Source organism: Hesperophylax consimilis, chromosome 26 (assembly GCF_061612785.1).
Source record: "Hesperophylax consimilis isolate HC1 chromosome 26, BYU_Hcon_1.0, whole genome shotgun sequence".
Lineage (NCBI taxonomy): Eukaryota > Metazoa > Arthropoda > Insecta > Trichoptera > Limnephilidae > Hesperophylax > Hesperophylax consimilis.
This window is the reverse complement of record NC_142861.1, coordinates 12,923,902-12,946,477: the sequence shown is the minus strand read 5'-3', so window position 1 is coordinate 12,946,477 and position 22,576 is coordinate 12,923,902. Positions and strand designations below refer to the sequence as shown.

The 22,576-nt window shown below is 34.4% G+C and overlaps 1 protein-coding gene across 1 annotated transcript in view; it reads left to right on the top strand.

Annotated features, from left to right (window-relative positions):
* The window catches only part of dally (division abnormally delayed protein), a 484,927-nt gene that overhangs the window by 400,772 nt on the left and 61,579 nt on the right, over window positions 1–22,576 (top strand). The window contains exon 3 of the mRNA XM_089647675.1: window positions 7,904–8,667. Within this exon, the coding sequence (XP_089503801.1) occupies window positions 7,904–8,667 (764 nt within the window). The remainder of the gene's footprint in view (window positions 1–7,903; window positions 8,668–22,576) is intronic.

Sequence of the window (22,576 nt, the reverse complement as noted above, 5' to 3'; positions counted from 1 at the left end):
TGGTGTAATACACTTTCGCAGACAATTTTTTTTTTGTTATTAAACAGTTTCAAATTTTATTTTATTTAGCGGATCTTTGCTTGAAGTTCTTTTTAAGCCTCACTTCGTTCCTTTCTTTCTCAATTTATTATCCGGGATACGTCCTTCCTTGTGACATTTTATAAACCCTACGTGTGTTGGTACATAATATATAACATTATTAGATTTTGAAAGTTTCCTTTGTGCTTATAAGTCTAAGGGACAATTTAATATAATCGAAATGCCGCATGCCTGTAAAAGTTTATGAAAGCCCTTTTCTTAGAAATCATGGATAAGCTCTCGGCTGAAGCTTTTACCTTACTTTTATTGGCTTTAAGTTCGATGTGGTATATTTTGGCCATTTTTATTTTTTTATTAAATTACCAATCCGGCTTGCTTCTGTTCATCATTCTTTCTGTTTAACTTTTATTGAATTACTGGAATGGTTTTATTGACATTTAACGAATTCCGGCAGGCATTTGTAACGTGTTATAATGTGACATTTTAGGGCTTTGCCATTTGTAAGAAGCATTCCTGATAGAAAAAATATAGGTGTCGTCGGGTGACAAGTCTGTTTATTACCTGTATTTCAATTGAATGTGCTCAGAAGAAGTAGAGGCGTTGATCCCTTGGATAATTGTCATATTGTCATTTTCTGCATGAGAACCGTTCGCTCTTTGTTCTTCCGCTCTCCAGCTTGGCTGTGTTTTGACTTGCTGACCTTTGTGTTTCGTCCCTCCATTAAAATTGTGTCTTTTCTTGAACAAAGGTTACTACTTAATTTTTAAAAAGTCCTTACACTCAGCATCCGGAGAGATATATAGGCCCGTGTGGAGTTATTATAAAATACATTAAAAGTAACAACATCCCGCATCTGTTAAGTCTGTCTGCAGAATGAAGATATCTGTTTGTCAAATCGATATAATTCTTGCGCATGCACAAACTGCGTTCTTCTTAATTTTAAGCGAACTCCAGCCTTATGTTGATAATAGGTACGTATATCGTTAGCTGTGCTGGTTACATAAGTGATTCGAACAGCGCGACGTGTAATTTTCCATTCAGTGATCAATTAACAAATAAATACGCACCAGCGAAATGATCTCCCGACATTACACACTACAGTTACTTGCCAATTCCTTCAATGGAGGTCAATTTATTTAATATACTGTCAACTTTAAACGTTTCGGCCGATTGTTTGTTGAGTGTCGACTACTTCGTAGGTCTTTTTTCCTGTCGCGATTTCATTTCCTGCTCATACTTTAACCAGTACTTACTCCTAGTACTGCTGGCTTCATGTCATCGTGACTGTCACCTACATCCTGCTGCTGAATTGTTCAATTATTATTTGACTGGCCGTTATTAGGATAGAGCGCAAAAAATATGCGTCTCTATTCTCTTTACAAAGCTAAACCACAGAGAGATATTCAACGAGAACGAGAAGAAAATTTTAATAATAATATGTATTAATTAACCTTCTGAATATATGAAAATCAAATGCTTTGTATACACTACTATTTAATCAAAAAGCCATCGACATATTTCGAACCATGACGAAGAAACCAAAGGTTTTGTCGATCTTTTTTGATTAAATCGTGATGAATGAAGTGAAGAACAAGATGATGAACAAGTGAAGTCAAGTGAAACAAAAGATACGAGAAATTTAGTAAAGGTCGGGGGGTGTATCGCTAAATATGTCAGGAATCTTGCCACTACAGTACCTAGATACTATACATACAAGAGGTTGGGAAAACTTCAAGTTGGCTCCTTGTAAAGGAATATGAAAAGTTTGTTGAATGAATGTATGAAAGATCAACGTTGTTTATATTTTATTATAGAGTGAGTTTTGGATTTTTAATTCGAGTAAAACGGATGGATTTACATTTGTTTATGTTTAAAAATAAATCGTTTATTTTACAATTATACAATCGATCAAAAATTGTTTTATAAAAAAAGACAGTTTAATTTCTTATAATAGTGTAAATTTAAAAGTCGTCAGCGAATAATGTGAGAAAATAAAAAAATGGGCTAACCTTATTTAAGATTTTCTCGGCCAAAAGTATTTTTGTTATTTGTTTTTGGGATGTTATGCCGTGTTGCGCTAACTCCTCCATCATCAGGGCAGATGTTCACACCTCTGCCCTGATGATGGACACAGTAAATTTGTCCGAAACGTTGGCTAAAGAAGGAGTTAGCGCAACACGGCATAACACCCCAAAAACAAATAACAAAAAAAAAATGGGGTAACTTTTAACCCCTTAAACGTTTTAATACATGATCGGGCGTCGTCCATAAACGTTTTAAATCTTTTTTTCTATCATGCTGAAATACGTAATTTTTGACGTTAGAAAGAGGAATAAAAATTCTTTCCAGTTTGCCTCAAATATTTATACTGGAATCATAGACTAAATTAGACTAGCCACGGCATATTCATTTAAAAATAACCCCAACACAATTTTGGTTTGGTTCACGTGCACATTTATGAAAAGGCCCACGCACTGTTTCGCAATGCGAAATGGGCACTGTGCATTGCGTTTTACCTTTTGTGTGTCTAGAGTAAGCTATTTTACTTCTCAGCTATGCTGGGCAGGTTCATTTTTTCAATCACAAAAATAACCCAGTTCCAAATATTTAAATTTGAATTATGTCCATATTACAACACCTCTGACAACAAATTCTCCGTGGTTTCGCTTACGAGTTTGAACTTGTACAAGGAGTTTAAATAGAGTTGGGTTGTTAAGTTCATCTCCTTATTTGTGACGTACGCTACGTGGCGTTATTTTTAAAATGAATTTAACTAGACAGGGCTAATCTAGTATAATACATCAATGACTGGAATCCATTAATAAAATACTAAAAATAGCCAAAATGAATTAATCATATTTCGCGCCACTATCGTAACAATAACTTAAAAAATGATTTTGAACAAGAATAAGTGAAAAGTTACAGTTTTGTTACGAATCCCCCAATAATAATAAGAATGTGTTTTCGAAATATCAAGTATTTTCAATTTTTTTTACGATTGGAGTAAAACATCAAGTACAAATGTGGTCGGCGTTTTTGACAAACATTTTTCACATTTGATATTAATTTTTTATTAATTCTAAATAGTAATATTTATTTTAAATGCGTACATCGGAAACATAATTTTATATAGTTTCTAAAACAGTATTTGTTTTTACGGAAAATTAAAAAATAAGATGTATGTAACGCATTTGAAATACACAGCAAATATTGCAAATTGAAAAAATGTGTTGAAAGTACTGAACGAAGAGATTTATTTATTTATATATATATACGCCTAAAAAGGCTTTTACATAGAAGTGATACATGATGCAGTGTACATAGGAGAAATGTATTATACAGGAGATATTGACAGTAAATAGATGTAATCCATTAAAGAAGGTACAAAATACACAATTGTAAAATTGTGATTACAAGTATAATGAGAAAATATTAAAAATATGAAGCAATATTAGTAAAACGTAAGAGTAACATAAAGTATAAAAGAAATTACAACAACACTACATATAAGACAAATCATTAAAACTAATTTACCAACGCTTCTCTTATTTGTAGGATTCAACAAAGTGTTGGTGTAGATTATGCTTAATTCTATAAATGGAGTCAATAAATAAATCAATAGCACCCCCATACTTGTTGCCCAGATCATGCATCCTATTGGTCAGTGAGTGTGTCTGATAGTTGGTCGAGTATGTATTACAGAAGAATGTTATATTTTGTCTTGTATTCCTAGTCGGCACATGTAGTTTAATAGTGGCAAGGATGGCAGGACTATCAATTAAGTTGTTAATGACTCTGTGTAACACAACCAGGTCTGAAATGCTATTTATTTGACTAAAAAGATTCTACGTAATTTCAATTGTGACATGCAATTTTCCTAGCTGTATCGCGTAGAGAATGATTTGGCTTCCATTTAGATTCCACGGCTGAACATGGTGCAAGTAAAAAAATATCGGTCCATTGGGATTGGACTTTTTGAACCGGCCAATGTGCGCTTGTGATCTCATGAATTGCGTTGTTTTATTCACTAGCTGAATAAATGGTTGAACCGTTGAACCTTCAGTGTAATTTCAATGCGATGGAGTTTACACTCTTTCATCACGTAAATACACACGACAGTAGTTATTACCGATATATTGTTCAGCAATTTCAAACTATCCATACTCATTGAACATATTAATTATGTTAATTTAATAAAATTAATTTAAGAAGATGCCACAAACCAAAAATGTTATATTCTTAGTGTGCCTTATGTCACCACCAAGAATGAATAAAAATCGCTTGTCAAACGTAATCTAGAAACGGTCGACTTCAAGCGTAAAAGTTGTTTTTATATATTTTATGAATAGTTCTATAAGAAAAAAAATAGTTAATTAATTAAGGGAAACTGTCACTGATAACCTTAGCCATAACATTGTATTTTTAAAGTTATTTCTTATAAAAAATATTTTTTTTACTACTTTTTATAAAGAAATTAACAATTTGATTTCAATTCTACTCAAGGGAATCGATATTAAACGCTTCATTTTATTCAAAACATATTGTTCAAAACATGTAAACCGATTCGTAGTAAAGATTTAGCTAAATAGCGATATCATACTTCTTTTATTTAACTTATCTTTCCAAAGACCATTAGCGATTTGATACTTTTATACAAATTAGTTAATGGCCCAATGGATAACCTGACTTAACAAAGCTAATAAGGTTCCGAGAACCAAATCGTAACACGAGACTTCCAGAGTTGTTCTTTGTTTATTCTTCGAAAATAAACTATTTCACTCATTCCCAAGCCCAAATCATAGGCTTGGAAATAAATTAAATTTCGTTAATATTTTCATTTATTTCTTACTAAAATTTAAATCACAAATTTCTATAAATTTTGTTTCATAGATGTATAATCTGTAACTTACTTTATGTTGGTTTTTACCATTTACCTTACTTTTTCATTTAATGTTGATTTTTGTTATTTACTGTAGGCAGGTATCAACACTTTCTTCTCTTCTCTTTTATTTGTATTTGTTTTACCTTCGAGTATTATCTTGATTTATTTTGTTCCAATCTTATTTTTTTATATTCTACTAGCTGACGTGTACCGGCGTTGCTCGAGGCTATGAATGGTTTCGAGTAAACTTTTGAGGTTGTGAATTCCAGCGTGTGTGTCAACTGGGTGAATGAAAATAATATTATTGTATTGTAATTTGCATTTGTTTCACTTGATCGTGCCATGTCTTCCTTAAGCGTCTTCGGATCTCTTGAACGACCAACTTCCAAGTCATACATTCTCCTTACACCTCTTTCTTCGTTCATTCACTTATGTCTCATTTTACCACAAATAATTATTTGATTAAAGTCTTCCTCGGTTATCCGCCACTTTTACTACCCTTCACTTCATGTAGTATCAAGAAATCTATATTGTTACTTTTTTGTTGTTTGTTTTTGGGGTGTTATGCCGTGTTGCGCTAACTCCTTCTTTAGCCGACGTTTCGGACAGCGTTGCAGTGTCCATCATCAGGGCAGATCCGGTAGATCCGAAGATGTGTAAATTTTGGTTGTCGAGTTTGTGCTTATTTATTTGTGGCCTGGGCCCGTCCAAGTGCGAAATGCCAACGGAAGTGGCGACATCTTGTGGCGAATTCTGAAAGCACAGTATTTATGTTAGCCTGGGGCCCATCCAGGCACAAATAAATAAGCACAAACTCGACAACCAAAATTTACACATCTTCGGATCTACCGGATCTGCCCTGATGATGGACACTGCAACGCTGTCCGAAACGTCGGCTAAAGAAGGAGTTAGCGCAACACGGCATAACACCCCAAAAACAAACAACAAAAATGCTTTTGGCCGTGAGAATCTAAAAACTATATTGTTACTGTTAAAAAAACCACATTAGGTCCCCGAGTAACGCCGGGTACACATTAGCTAATTATCAATAAAATTTATTGTTCTTGTCGATCAAGATTAAGTTGTCGTCAAACCTTTAGGAAATGTCCCATGGCGTTTTGGGTGTATAGTTTTTTCTTTAAATTTTAATGTCATTTTCTCATTTCCTTTGCTACAAAACTTATAGAAATACAAGTTTTTATGCGGGCACTTAATTTAACTTTATGGATATTCGATTTTATGGTTTTTTGACGAAATTATTTTTTACCGGCGATATGAAAACATCGAAATAACTCAATTTCAATTAATACCCAAACGATCAGGTCTTAGTTCTTTGTCATGATTCGGGTCACCCGTGTTAACCCTGCTAAAACATTTTTGTAATGCATGATTTTTTCTACCGCTTATAACTAAGGTAGGTATGTAATATACTAGGGTGGTAGATCTTCTTAAGTATCGCACTAGTGAGAGACCACTAATAGACAGGTACTTCCCAACCAAATTTCTCTAAAGCAAAAAACTCGATGAAATATTAAGTGCCCACTTATTTCACAATTCGCACAATGAAACAAACGGAAAACAAAGTGAAAAACTTTAAAGCTAGTCACAGACGAACGCTATAACCTCATAATACAAGATAATTGTAGAAATGTATCATATATATTTGTACATCGTCTTTAATGTGATTTTGAACAAAAACGACACTACAAACCATCCAAATATTATTATTATTATGTGGGCTTTGCCTAAATCATATATCTGGTGATATAGGTCAATCCCGCATATATTATTTATCTATTTTATAATATACAAATATACCATAAACAATAAGTATTACTAGTCGTAGTTGAATACAAGCTTAAGAAAATACAAAACATAATTTTAAAAAAATACTTAAATATGGCATTAGATCGTTTAACAGTATCAGAAAGCATGAAATGCCTACAAGCTCTGGAAGAATAGAAGAGATTCAAAACATGTAAGTAGAAATCGGGTAAATTAATTGCAGTATGTCCTCATTCGTAAAGTAAGTATGCAGAGATGATACGACCGTTTAACAAAAATGTATATACTTATATCTGCAGGCATCTTGTATGGATATCCAAATATTTTTGGTAACAATAAAGCCGTGTCCTCGAAGGAGAAAGGTAAGAAGGGTATATGGCCAACTGTCGGGGGGTCAACTCTATTCCCGATATTTCTTTCCCACTGAATTCTATAAAATGTTTATTGAATTATTCGAGGAGAATTCCCAAAACCAGTCCCTAATAATAGTGAGTTCGTTTCAGCCAATAGTCAGCCACTTGTTTCTTTATCCCTGTAGGTTTTATTCCGGTGATTTACAAAAATGCGCACTTTTATTTTATTATCTCCCAAATCGCCTCCACGTCTTGTTTGTAGGTGGCCGGTCGTAAGCTTCAAGTACTGCGCGTTTCGGGTTTGCCAACTATAAAAAAAGATGGACATTTCCGATCGGCATTGCATTTTTCGAGCGGCGGGTTCGACGGCCCTGCCAGTCCGTTTTTGGCGTTTTTAATTAAACCGGACCAGATGTATAAATTAGAATTAATATCGCGGGAAAAACTGTGAATGTCCGCAATGGCGGCCTTTTGAAGTCAGCGCCGAAGAATTCCCCCGGTAAATGAGATTCGCATCGATAAAGCAGATATTGCTGTCACCGATGCGCTTTTTTTATTACATGCCGAACGCCGATAGATTGGCCGGAGAGATTGTTGCAAATTAAAATTATAAAAAATGAGTGTCTCGTGATTCAGCTGCGCCATCGGCTGTAGCGTTAGTACCCATAAATTAATACCGACCTGGATCATTTTCTAATGTTACATCTCTGTTTCCTGTTATGTAACCAATCATCTTTTGTTTCTGGTTTAACAAAGAAAAATATTAAATAAAATCTTAGAATTCTAAAAGCATAGCATTACAATAATTGCTCTTCATCTAATCAAGCTGTTTCTTTCTTTGCAGATCATGTGATAGAACTGGCGCGCCAGTCTGAGAACAAGACGCTTTACCTGTTTGCGCAGGTCTACCAGCGAATGTCGGTGCTCTCAAAGGAGCCGATAGCCAGGCTCTATTCCGACATCAGGAGCTACGTACAGAACACGAGTGACTACGCCAGCGCCTCGGACCTAAAAATCGAAGCCTCCGTCTCTGATTTTTTCACTAATCTGTTTCCGCTGGTCTACCATCACGCCGTCAATCTCCAGCAGAACGACTTTAGCGAAGACTACAAGACTTGCTTGAGGCATACCATCCAGGAAATCCAACCTTTTGGAGATATTCCCAGACAGATATCTCAGCAGATCTTTAAAACTTTAGAAGCTACAAGAGTGTTGTTGCAAGCCCTGTCATTAGGATCTGAAGTATTGAACACGACAGACACTTTGCTGACTGAAGAAGCTGAGAAAGCTGATTCCTCTCAATCAGCTTGTCACACTGCTCTGTTGAAGATGTCATACTGTCCAAAATGTATGGGATTAGATACCCAGATCAAGCCGTGTTCTGGATACTGCTTGAACGTGTTGAGAGGTTGTTTAACCCAGCACGTCTCAGAGCTAGATCTTCCGTGGAATGGATATGTCGGGGCTGTGGAGAGATTGGTCATAGCCGTAAAGACCCACGATACAGGAAACGGAGTAAATGTGGATTCAGTGATCAAAAGCTTGGATACGAGGATATCAGAAGCTATCATGCACGCTATGGAGAATGGCCCTAGTCTGGAAAAGAAGGTAAGAATGTTTCAAATGTTTTTTTTTAAATTTTTGATTTATATGCCTCCCTCGTTTAATTACAGCTTACTCATTCAAGAATCAGTTTTTATTTGACGATAATGTTATGTGCATACGCTGGTCGCGATAAGGTTGAAATTGTTTCGTCATATCAGCCTGCCATCTGAAAAAAGTTTAGTGAATACTCAATTTTATTACTTTTTTGAAGTCCAGGCCCAAATTTCAAAATGTTCTATTCAGGATTTTAGTAGCTAAATTTACCATAAACAAATTGGATAAAAACTTTTCGGCAGCTCAAAGAGTGTATACAGTTATCCTTTTTTGTAAGTTTATGAAATATGCGATCCGTCCTTCTCGCAGTATTTTATTAAGTAATCAAAAATATTTCTAGACATCTCGGACGAATCAAAGATCATGGTTAAATTATGGAAGAAATCAATAGTAAATGAGGGTATCCTTTATTAAGCGCACACTTTGCAAATTATTGGAATGTCCATTGAATGAATCATTGGAATGTCCAACAGTGTCACCTAAACGCAAATACCCTAATACCTCCCCCGTAGAAACCATAAATATAATGCCACCTATTCAAATTCCAAGTCTCCCGCTCATGGCTAAGTGTGATGATGAGTTTGGTAGACTAGTAACGCAAGGGGATTGCTTCCACAATACCTCCACTTGTATTCTGAACCCCTGTCACGCCGTTTCCTTTGTGGATGAAGCGTGGCATTATATCCGCAGGCACTCGGCCGTGTCATCGACAAAAGTTACACAAGTAAGTATGTCCCTGCGTAACGTGGCCCATTTGTACACGGGGTCATCTTTTATCTGCTCTTTGACATGTTTTGTCCCATTCATTGCACATTGACTTCCTTTCGTGACGTATTGAAAAGCATAGCAATGGAGAACTTTTCTATTTCCTCTTCGACTTTTGAAAACGATTGCAGTAGTGCACATTCTAGCAGAGGAAATTAAATAGATAAAATACCCCTTTCCACTTGTGTATTAATTGACCCAGCGCATATTTTTGTCATCGTTTAAATAGTCATCATGAAAAATATTTATTTAATTTTTATTTCTAGATGTGCTATTTATTTCTTTAGCTTATCCATATACATGGTTTTCCAATAAGAGGTTTTATTTTGATATTCAATCGTAAAAGATCAATGGTTTCGTTGCTTGTGGTGCACGTAGCGCCGTCTTGTTGAAAGTAAACGTTGTCCAGATCAATACCATCCAATTCCGGCCATAAAAATCATTAATCATCTCTCGATAGCGCAATCCATTCACCGTAACTGATGCTCCAGCCTCATTTTCGAAAAAGTAAGGGCCAATAGCTCCGCCGGACCATTAACCACACCAAACAGTCACACGTTGAGGATAGAGAGGCTTTTCAACAATAACTCTTGGGTTTTCCGAGCTCCAGATGCGACAATTTTGCTTGTTGACGAAGCCACCGAGGTGGAAATGGGCTTCATCACTCAAGATGATTCGCATTTGATTTACTCAGGGGAATTTTAGTAATTTCAATGCGTTGTTGAAGCGTGTATCGTTCCATTTTTATTAATGGCGTAGTTTCTACTTGTCAAATGTCAAAAAATGACAGCTTGAAAAGTAACATCTACCGAAATAACGGGATATTCAAAATAACACCTCTTATTGGAAAACCCTGTACTTTGTTTTTCGCTTAAAACATAAAACACCTTAGACCTTTTCATTTCCACCCACAATTTTTGGAAAATTACTTCTCTGTTTAATGTTGACATAATCTTTAAATTTTGTGTTTCCTAGTTCTTTTTGTTCTAGGTTCCTATGCATATTGCTTTTAATGGATTTATGTTTAATGGTGTTTAGCCTTCCGAAGGTATTATATGTTGCAGTTCAGTGAACTGTTGACTTCCCGAAATGTCGATTAGGTACTCCGACTTGACAGATTGCAAAAGTCGTAACACTGATTTGCTCCGGCGGAATGAAAAGAAATTATCAAACTCAGCCATCATCTTAACAGGATTGACTGGACAAAGAACACACAAACAAATTTACAGATAGATGAAATATAAAGTCTATTATAATAATTACACATCAGATCTTGTTTATAAATAATTGTTTTATTAAATAATGATAATATTAGGTTGGTATTTATTACAAAAAAAATCTAAATTTATTTTGGAGTTCTGCAAATTAAACTTGAATAAATATAAATAAGAATTGTCTTTATTTTGGGACATATTTTAAAAAAAGAGCGACGTGCTTAGAAATAGGTCACTTTCCTTTGATTTGTTATTTTGTTTGTCCCAATTCTGAGGGCATCACGTTTTCATAAAGTTTTCTCTTGTTACAAAATTGAAATTACTTTTAACGTTATTTTGCGTTTGTCCTGGTCACAGAAGTTATTTTCAAAACTTTCCCTAGCAAAACAGTGGTTTTTGGGTGGGATATCGCTGGCTTAAAAGAGAGATTATTTCTCTTTAGCCGTGTTTAATTGATTACCGCTGAATTTAAATTTTCCGTACAATTTATCATTTGGGAAATGGGATTTGGTTGTTTGACTAGTGGATTTGAATACTCAATCAATTTGTTAATTAATTCATTCATTCTGCTCAATTCCGATAAGCAATTAATATTGGTTTTGGTAATAAATGCTACTCATTAGTAGCAACGACTTGTAATTTTTTTCATGCCAGATAGATTGGATTCAAATATAAAAATGGAATAATTAATGATTGTATAGCCTTAGACTTTTATGTACTATTAAAAAGAACATGTATATATAGAAGTCAAAGGTCGGTTGTCACATTTTTAAAATTGTTCAGGGGAGAGGAAATAGTAAAATTTTTCTTTTGGACATTGTAGGGATACCAGACCTTTTATGTTGACCTAACCTAGTTTCACGTTGTCGTAGGACAACCGTCTTTATACCTCTGTGTAGATACTGAAAAAACTAAAAAGGACAACCGACCTTTGACTTCTGAGGTACAGGAACGTCTGATGTATCATTTTTATTATTCACATTACAATAGTACGTACTTCTCCACGTTACTCTTCCCTATCTCATTCCTTTCCCCACTACTTTCAGCCTCACAACGTTCCCCAATTGGGGATGCCATAATCTCACTGGTTCCAGACGGCTTGGAGCTGTTGGGACTGTTGTGCGGTTTCATATTAAAAATATGATTTAGAAAAACTTGCATTCTTCATTTTCTTTGGGTATTTGAGTGGAAAAATTCGACATTTTTTATTTTCTGTATTCTCATTTTTATGCAAGACGTGTGAGAAGAAGGATGTTTATGGTAGAATTTTGAATGATAATATGTTTATTTTATGGCTGGAGTCGACTAAATTATGGTTTTCATATGTACACTGCTGTGTTCCAAATAACTGAAAAATACTATTTTTTTTTATTATAATAATTTATTAGACAATGCCTACGTAAATAATTTACAGCGTCATTTTTTGTTATATTTTTCGGTTTGAAATTTCTTGGTCATTGCAACTGTTTTCAATTCAACTACAATTCCAACACGAGCAACGAAGCTTCGATTTATATTTATTTAATGGTTTCACATTTTAAAGGTTGAAATTTGTCACGTGTGAACGGGTCGTTTTTAATACAGTGCTCTTTACATACGACTCGATCTTGAGTTCAACAGTTCGGCCTCTGTGTTTTCTTCCTCCTACAACACAAGATCCATGTTCGCTCCTTCCTGTCCCCACAAAAACCCTCCTCACAGCGTGTGGAGTTAACGTACAAAGTTTTTATAAATTCGACGGCCTCCGTGGACGAGGGGTAAGGCTCTCGACTAGCAAGCCGAAGGTTGCGGGTTCAAATCCCTTTGTGATATTTTACAAATTATTCATTTAAGATAATATATAGTATACTTGCGGCACGTTCCAGTGTGGAAGACACTCTCAGTATCGCCCTGATGTAAGACCAACATTCAGAATTAAACTTTGCTTTTAAAATAAAAATAAATGGCTTTAGCCGTTTGAATTCGTTCCTGAAATCCTGGGGAGACCCAAAACTTATAGAGCACGGCTGATTACGGAGGCCATTGAAATTCATAAAAATCCCGTTAACATTAATAGAGACGATGGAGCTAAGCTCAATAGTTCTTGGTATCCGGTAATTGACGGCTACACCAGAGCTAAACGAAGAAAACCACTTTAAATAAAAAAATGATACGTTAATGTTAGCTCAGAGGGTTGGAGCTGGCAACACGGTATCACAACCTCATACATAAGCTCACATTTTAAACACAACCTCAAATAACACATCTGCCCTGATGATGGACACTGCAATGCTGTCCGAAACGTTGGCTAAAGAAGGAGTTAGCGCAACACGGCATAACACCCCAAAAACAAATAACAAAAATACTTTTGGCCGTAAAAATCTTAAATCATATTTGGCTTTAGCCGTGTTTTGTGACCAGATCTGAATAGCCAGTTAATAGATTTGTTATACAACTTCCAATACTCGTAAAAATTATGAATTTGATATTTTACAAATATTCTGCAAACATTCCTCTCTGTACACAGCCTCCATTGAATATTTTATACGGAATTTCGTCTCGACTATTAGTTGGAGAGATTTGAATGTGTAAATCTTTTGTCTGTGACTTTTAGTGAATGTTTCTCAGAATTCCATAACCCGGGGAAGACGGGGAACAAGTCTGTGCGAATGCAGTTGTCTTCTTGCTTTGTTTTAACTTCTTATTTCCTCGGAAACTTTTCCATTATTTATTGAAAGGCTTGCTCACTTGCTTCCAGTCTCGAAGTGCTTCTTCCATCTTTAAAGTTCTGCTAATAGCCACATTTCCAGGCCGATTATTTTTGCTGTATTATTTTCTTCGCAGTTTTAACTATAAACCCTTTTAACTTATTTGAAAAATAGAAATAATTGAAGAAAGATGGTTTTTAACCGTATGGAGCCAGTGAGACTGTGGTATCCGCAATTGGGGTATGTTGTGAGTCTGAAGGTAATGGGGAGGGTAAGCACGTGGAGAAGAAGAAGGTGTGGAAGTACCCGACTATTCAGATCTGGTCATCGAACACGGAAAAAAGTTTCAATTCTGAATGGTTTTTAAAACCAAGTGGAAGTGCTAGGACGATACTGAGATTATCTTCCACTCTGAAACGTGACACAAATATACTAAAGTAATTTGTAAAATAACACAAATTAATCATATAAAATTTACTTCACACGTCACGATTTTGAACCCCCGACCTCCAGCTTGCTAGTCGAGAGCCTTAACCCTCAATCTTACGGATATCACTGAAGATATAATAAGACTCGGAAATGCAGATGCATTATCTCTAGTTGTTCGTCTCTTTCCTATTTGATTAATGTATTTAAAAAAAGTCTTTTACTTTTATTCAATTTTTGTCTATTGTAATTTTGTTTTATTATTTCTTAAATTTCATGAAAATGTTCAAAATTATACCTCTTGTTAAAATTGAACTACCCTTATTTATGTAAAATTAAAACAAAAATATACTAGCAATTCTGTGAACAGTACCTAGACAAAATAGTACGTTTCTAATTTTCTCTTAAGAAATCTTAAGATTTGAAAGTAGGTACTTTAATACCTTCCTATTTAAATATTTTGTGTAACGTTTCTTTTTGTTAATTTCAAATAAGGGATTATACAATTTGTTTAAAGAAACGTCACTATCTCGAGCTCACAGCTGTTCGGTCGTATTAAAACAGAACTTCGCTATGCTTAGACTAAAATACCTTGAACGGATCGTGTTTAGAATATGTTCATCGAATGTCCATATATTGTTAAGGGAGGGAGCGATGCTATGTACATATTGTACATCCCGTTTACAGCTAGCGGTACCAGGTTAGTCTAAACTGAATGTCATTATTTTATTATCGTCAAATTGACTCACGGGTACTATTATAAGGGTATTTATAAGGTATAACAGGTAATTTAATATATTAATTTGATGAGAGACACGGAAGACGGCCGAATAAAGTAAAAAAAAACTACAAACAACTGTGAATCAAGTCAGTCAGTCACCAAGTGACGACGAGGTTGTGGATTTTTGTGATCATTTTTAATGTGCCTAAAGAATAAATTCTTAAGAATATCACTTTAAATACAAATCAATGTTGTTGGTAAAAATGATAATTAGAAGTTCGTTATGTAATATCGGCGGTGTCGCGATAAATATCGAGTGTCCACTGAAACCTGGTATCGCTAGCTGTTTACGGGATGTATAATACGTACATCACATCGCTCCCTCCCGTCCCCGGCCCGTTTGCACTGTTTGTACTCGGTTTTTGTCGATTCTTTACCGACCCGTGGGAAGATCGCTTTAATCTCATTAAAAGTGAGCCATTATATAAAAAAAAAAACATATGTGCCTGTTAGTAATAGCGTAACAACACGAAGTACTGATTTGCTTTCTACTAAAAAAAGTCTACATAATCTTTGCTTCAGGTTTTCATTTCACTATCCACACAGCATCCCTACACAGCATCCCCAAAGATGACATATGTTTCTTCATTTTTTTTTTCTTAAAATTTTTTTTTTTTCAAAAGTATCTTAATTGATTTAGCACACGAAAAAGACTGCAAGCTATTATTAACCTGTTAACCGGGCGGGACGTATAAATACGTCAAACGTAAACAGTATCGGGTACGGGTAGGACGTATAAATACGTCCTTGAAATATATGTTGCGCCCTGGAACGAGCGGGAGTTTCCGAGCATATCACACGGAAATTGAGTTTTTAATTTTTACTTATTTTAATTTTGTTTAACTCAATGTTTCTCTTTTATCTGTGTGCTTTTATTTATTGTTCTGTAATTATAACCTTTTTTACATTTTTTGTAAACTTTATAACTGTTTGTAAATATATATTTTTTTTAATTCGATGTTTTCACTTTTTTTGATGCATAAATAAAAAAATAAAAAATTAACGTCCACCGGGCGTGACGTATTTATATGTCCTAGTGGAGGAGTTCGCGCCCGTTATATGTTGCGTTATTCAAAACTGAACTCCCCGGTTAACAGGTTAAGCAGGATCGCATTTCCCATATGATAAATGTTTTTATGCCTCAGTATTATACGAGTATCTGCAATAATTGCTCTGGTCTTTATGGCATTCATTTCTCGCAACCGCCCAAGATTTGGTACGGCTGAATTCAGAATCATCCTAATCAAGATAAGTCATGCTTGAGCATGAGTGATGATTCTGAGAACTATTGCATAATTCCACCGAGGAGGCGATACTCGCCCACACCGAGTGTCAAAGAGGCGCCACATACAACCTTCAAAAAATGCCCGTTGTTAGGTCGGTACCGATTTAACAAAACGAGACTCGAAAGAAACTCGTTTCTACGCCTCCCCGGCGATCAGAAATATGTGAGGATTAAAACGTTGCCTTTTTGTCGGCGCTACTTTAACATAAAATCTAATTTAGCGACTGTTTGCATAATAATATTTTCTATTCACACGTTATAAGATTTTGTTCTTTCTCTAAGTAAATACTGAAGAGATTCCCCCTGTTATGTACGATACGTTTAGTTTGCCGTTTAGAAATTCAAATTACTAAGTAACCATGTGCCTTTTTTGTGAGGACACTATTTCAGGTCTTCTTTCTTTCTCGGCATCGCTTCATTGCATTCATCCTACATTTTACAAACTTTAAACGTTATCATGTTTCACACAAATTGTGAAAATATTATTTCGGCTTTTATGCTAATTGTACACCGCGTAAAAAATGTCTTCATGTCGCTATTCATGATAAATAAAAGACACCCGAGAGATCAATAAAGTTTTTAATGAGGTAATTATATCAAAGAAGCTTTTGTGTCATAATAGAAGGCGCGGCGGCTACCAACGTCATTCTAAAAGTCCTTTGATATCCTTAAAAGCATCCGGAGCGCAGAAAACACGAAAGGTGAATTCTCACCGCCTCGGTCTCTCGCGAAAAAACTTTTGATCCTGAATCGAACGACTCGCCTATCGCTGAAGGCTAACAACTTTGCACGCGGTAAACGAGATTGTATGACCCCTCGACCCACTTACTACTTAGCAATTCTTTGCTCCTTGTATATTATTTTTTTCGCGTTTGAGAGTCGTTCAAAAATTCCGTATTCCCAGGATTTTATTAAAGCTGCACTTCTGATATTTCCTTGGTTTTGTTCAAATCCTAACAAAATATTTAGCAAAACAGTTAACCCTTTCAGTAATGATAAATATTTCCGATGGTAACTTAATAATTCTGCACATGATTTTATGATTGCTTCAAATTTAATTTAATTATGTTTTTGTTGCATTGTTCGCTTTTTTGACTTTTTGAAAGTAATCATAAAGTAAAATAAGTAAACTCATCCGTAAAGTTTTTTGGGAAACGTATGTCTTTTTTGTAGTATGTTTTGTAGTTTTATTAAGTGATCTTATACCTACTTTCTTTTATTGTCTACGATATTTTGGATTTCTTTATTTTAAAATACATCTATTTGAATTTTACTTTTGTTTTCGTGAATGAATGCAAATCTTGGAAGTGGAAATTAACCCACTTCCCGACATCCTATCGAGCTGACACTCGGCAGATAGGCTAGTCGATGACATTACAGCTGTTAGTGTACGCAATAAATTTCGGTCTTATCCAATCGGGATTTGGTCCTGGGTAGAAAGGTTTAATCCTTAAGTCAGACCAAAAAAAGAGTTTTGAATAGGTTAATTTAATTATTGAAGACAATATTAGCGATTTCTAACACAAGGTGTCCCGGAAAGACAAGGGTCCTGGGTTCGAGTCCTAGATGTGACCGTATCCTTTTCTGATTTTTCTGTTTCAGATTTTCATTTAGAAATCGCTAATATTGTCTTCTATAATTAAATATTACAATTTGAGGTTTTACTCAATAAAGTTATTCGGAAAAATAAAAGGTTAATTTATTTTGAAAATAGATGTAGTACCTATGGTCAAACCTGGTTTTGTTAATCATGAATATAAATAACTTACATCCTTAGGGAACCTTTTAGATATATTTGAGATTTTAGTAATACGTTCATCACAAATAATTTAATTGTGAGCGTCGTGCAAACCCCCGTTATTAGAATCTTATGACGCCTTAAGTGTTTGGCGATGTCTCTTGATTCCACGACATGGGGAACAGTACACTAGCACTATAGATAAATGGGTGTTACTTCCTTTTCGCATTTCCTAAAGCTATTGGTTCCTTCCACTTCTAACAGCTGCATGTGTCTTCTGATAAGCCATTGCTCTGGTCCTACAAGCTTCCACAGTTAGTTTCGATCCAAAGTCCCGCGCTTAAAATTTATAATAAGCACTGACAAGCAAAGATAATTATTTGTGTTTTCAATTTGAGCTTGTTTGTTTTATATTATTGACCCATCTTTAAGACAAAATAAAAATTGTTAAACGATAACCAAAAAACAGTTTTTCTGGATGTATTTTTTTAGCATTCGAGGCTTAAAAAATATGCTACCGTTTTTTTATTTTTGCGTAAATTGGGATGGAAAATTTCCATTTCCGACGGGCATTAAATAATCAATGTTCCATTTACTTCAAAGCCTTTAAATCTAATAACCATTTTCTGGAAAAGGCGTCGCGTTTTCACAAATCATTAATGGCAGACAAACCTTCCGTCTAAAGTCCAAAGTAAAGCGATTTAATATTTAAAGAAACAAAGGGGAGAAATATCCCTGAACTGGAAAATCGGCACTTTGGAAAATTTTCCGGTATTGAATTTAATAAATAAATGAAACTGTTAACGGCTTTCTCATCTCAAGGAGGAACAAGAGTGCTTTCATCTCAATATCGCCTCTTCACGCAGAAGTTAACCAAATACGAGATTTCACTTCAATTAAAATGATCGTAAATCTCTTTTTTAAATTGAAAATAAACAGCTTTGTTGATAGCAGTTTTTGTTGTTTCCTATTTCCTCTGATATTTATGATAATCTATAAAGTTTAATTAAACTTTACCTAACCTACATCACTTTTTTATGAACATTCAACTTTGGCAGGAGATGTGTAAACTGATTTAATAAAATCGAAGGCTCGGTGGTTCTGAAACCGATTTGGTAAATTAATTATTAAATGGTAATTTGTATCTACACAAAGTGCTCTATTTAACAAGGTTTCTTCACTAAATGATTCATTTCCGTAGATTATTTTATGTACATCGATCGTAGCGATGTTTCTATAGCAGTTATTTCATCTTTATTCTATATAATACGAACCTAATATATCATTAATCAAAAGCTCGTAGTATTCGTGTGTATTATTAAACAAAAACTTCCCGTACGTTCACATTTATATCAAATTATTTATGGTGCCTATGAGATACAAATATTATAAAGTTTGTTTGTGTGAAAATACGGCAGACAAATTTATTAAACCCACTCGTTTATTATTATACCCTTTGATTAATTTTCCACAAGGGCATACAATACTGTAAAAAATGCCTTGTCAGAAATAATAAATATATTTTTCCAATGGTGAAAGAATCAGATACGGAACGTTGACTTTTTTTGCAGAGATTTTTTTAAATATTATTACAAACAGGAGGCCCCGTGGAAAATAATTGTTATTTTGCTTTCATCTTCCGGGATGCTGTGTGGATGGTATTTTTAAGAGAAGGAAGAAGAGGAAGCTCTGTTGCAGTTGGTGGGTAGGCGCATCTGCCGCTAATACCAAGACAAACCTCACGCCATGAACCCGGCCATCCCTGCTTATGCACCAAACTTTGCGAACTATTTGGGGTGACCTATAGCAGAGGTGTTGGTTATCCAATGAATGGTTGGTTCCCAGGGTGGCGGTACCCATACCCGCCTCTCAAATTGTAGAGATACACAGGCAGTGAAAACAAATACACATAATTTTTATATTTATCACAGCCATGACTACCGCTCATATTGAAATTACGATGACTGGGTCTGTCATCAAAATGACAATCCAACACACCTACAAAAATTGATATAAAGCTCTGAAAAGTTATGAAACAAAAACTAGGTTGAAAAGGTTACATAGGTAACTATTAAACCTAGTTTTTGTTTCATCACTTTTAATGACTATATCACTTTTTAAAGGTGTGTTGAATTTTTATTTTGATGCCTGCCATGAACGTTCACGAGTATGTTTCTGCGTTCTAATTTTTACACAATCTATGGAATCCCCCTCAAAGCGCGTTCGTCGAGTATGATTCCGCGTCTACATTTTTATACAATCTATGAAATTTCCCTCAATGCGCGTTCGTCGAAGTTGCTTCCGAATCTACATTTTTTTAAATTGTTTTTGAAATTTCTCACCAATAGGTACGCTTCTGAGAGACGCAAGCTACGCATCCTTGGGAAGGTACTAAGTTATTCATACCCGCTAAAGCTCTTATTGAACTAGATACATATTACACAGGAGCACTCAATCGAATATTTTTCAAATAGCTATTCGCTGTGACAATTTACGCAGTAAATATATTATTTAGCAGAAAAATCTTAAAAGTGGCACGATAAATAAATTATTAGTTTCCCCCTGGAAAAATCAGGAAAGATACTTATATTCTTTAGAATCACGGAATTGCAGGTTGCGGTTTTATCGTGCTTTGAAATAAAATCGAAGTAATCGATAGCACGGTAAGAGAGACGCTCGATTGGGAGTCAGACGAATCAAGTATTTCTTCAAAGTACAATCCCATTAAACCGCAATTAAGCAGTTTGTCAACAGAATGTTCATGTTCAATTACAATAAAACATATGTACATAATATCATTACTAATTACAATACAACTTATACATAATATTTATCGCTAACCACTGCCATAGTCAATAGTATTACTAATACTAGTATCTCTGCTTAGTAGCCATGTTTTCAGCATATATCTGAATCTCTGAGGTAATTCACATTTTTTTATATTGATTGGAAACATGTTGAATATTTTGGGCATGTTGTATTCCAGGGTTCGCTGTCCGTATTTATTGTTATATTTTGCTACAAGCATTTCTTCATTTATTGTGAACCTAGTTCTAAAAGCAAAATTTCTTTTACCCTCTTTTCAATATGAAGAGTTATTTTTTATTATGTTTTAAAGAAATATAAATATTCCACTCTCTAACTAACTACATAAATACAAGCTGTATAATATTAATACACATATAACAATAACAATCACTTTCATTAAAGGACATTATAATTCTGTTCACTTATCTTAAGATTGCATTATTTTTTGTCTTAAATTTACTTATTCGATTCTACGTTTTCAGGCTATCGGGAAGGATTTAGTAAATATGTATATCCCCATGGCCTAAGCTTCTCTTACCACTTTCAGTCTTTACTGTATTAGTGTATAATTTTGTAACGTTGTCTTGTATAGTGTTCGTGTAGTATGTATGTAGATTAAAAGGTAAATGTTATATTCGTACAATTTTCAGAATTTTAAATACGTTCATTTCTTGGTGTAATATTATTTAATATGGTCATTCATGGTAAAGCTACTTCATCTTTTTATATAATATCGTAAAATAAACTGCGTAATTTGCTTGTATTCGAATAGAATAAATAAAAAAAAAGTTTAATATCAAACCTTTCTCGTAAACAATAATCCTGTCTTCAACATTTATTCAGACAACCTTTTTCGCAATTTCTCAAGAAAGATTCAGTTTATTCTGTTGCGATGTTTACACCATTTTTTATTAAAAGTGTCGCCTTCGAAATGCTTTTATTTAATGTAAAATTCGTTAGTGAATTTTATTCTAATAGGTGCGTTTGAAACAAAATTTAGGGTGAGGGAAAATTGCCTGGCAGCCATCTTCTATGACACACTTTTGAAATGATTTGTATGCAAAGTGGTTTATAATCATCAATTCTAATTTTATTTTTGTTTAGTAAATGCAGTTATAACGGCTTATTATATTGTTTGGATATTTGACGAGACAAGGAATGTATATGTCATTAAAGTAGGTTTTGACACTTTTCATACATCTTCCCCCTCACCCCGTGGCTTCAAATTGTTCTCGAATTGCTCTGTCTGGGGCTTTTAGGTTCATGTTTGAACCCAATGAAGTATTTAAGCCTCGTGCCAATTGGTTTGTAAACTTTGTTATTATAATTGGCCCATTCCCAAATATATATAATTAACAAATAGTTATAAACCTTGATGATAACTTTAAATAACATAATGTGTTGTTGACTAATATATAAATTTTATACCTTATATAAACAACAGTGATGCCACTCCCCAATTCAAATACGAGAAATAATTTATCAATTGAGTTTCGTTAAAAAATATATCATTTGTTTTTCGCCAGGCCAACCAACCATTTCAAGTGAGATTTTATTTTCAAATAGTACTTAACCAGCTGTCGTATTAGCTTTGCAGGTAATACATTTCCATTTTCATTCCGCACCTGCTGTTGGGCGAGAATTAAAGCGTTTTGTCACCTGCTGCTGGGATATCCCCAACCATTTCTCCCAAGAAAAGCGACAAAATTGACTAATAAATATTTAAGTTGACAGTTGTTCCGCACGTACGCTTCTTTTGTAAAATTGAAATCTTTAATTATTTTTCTCACATTAAAACAATAAAATAGGTAAATGCCGCTTTAAAATAATTGTCTTTAAATTTTTTTTTGTCTTTATACCTTCCTACGTTTAATGCATATACTCTTGTTTAGTATTATTTGCTTTTAACACGCATATTAATGACTCTATGCATGTACGAACATACTTAATTTATTTACAAATTTAAGGTCTATTACTGAAATTCGATATTAATTACAGCATTGGTGTTTTGCCATTACTTACAGATAGATATAGATACAACTGATAGTATTTTCTTCTTTTTTAATTCTTCTATTTTATAAATAACTAACTAACCATCATTTCCCCGCAGGGGTAGGCAGAGAGGACGGACCGCCAAACAACTCGTTCTTGGCA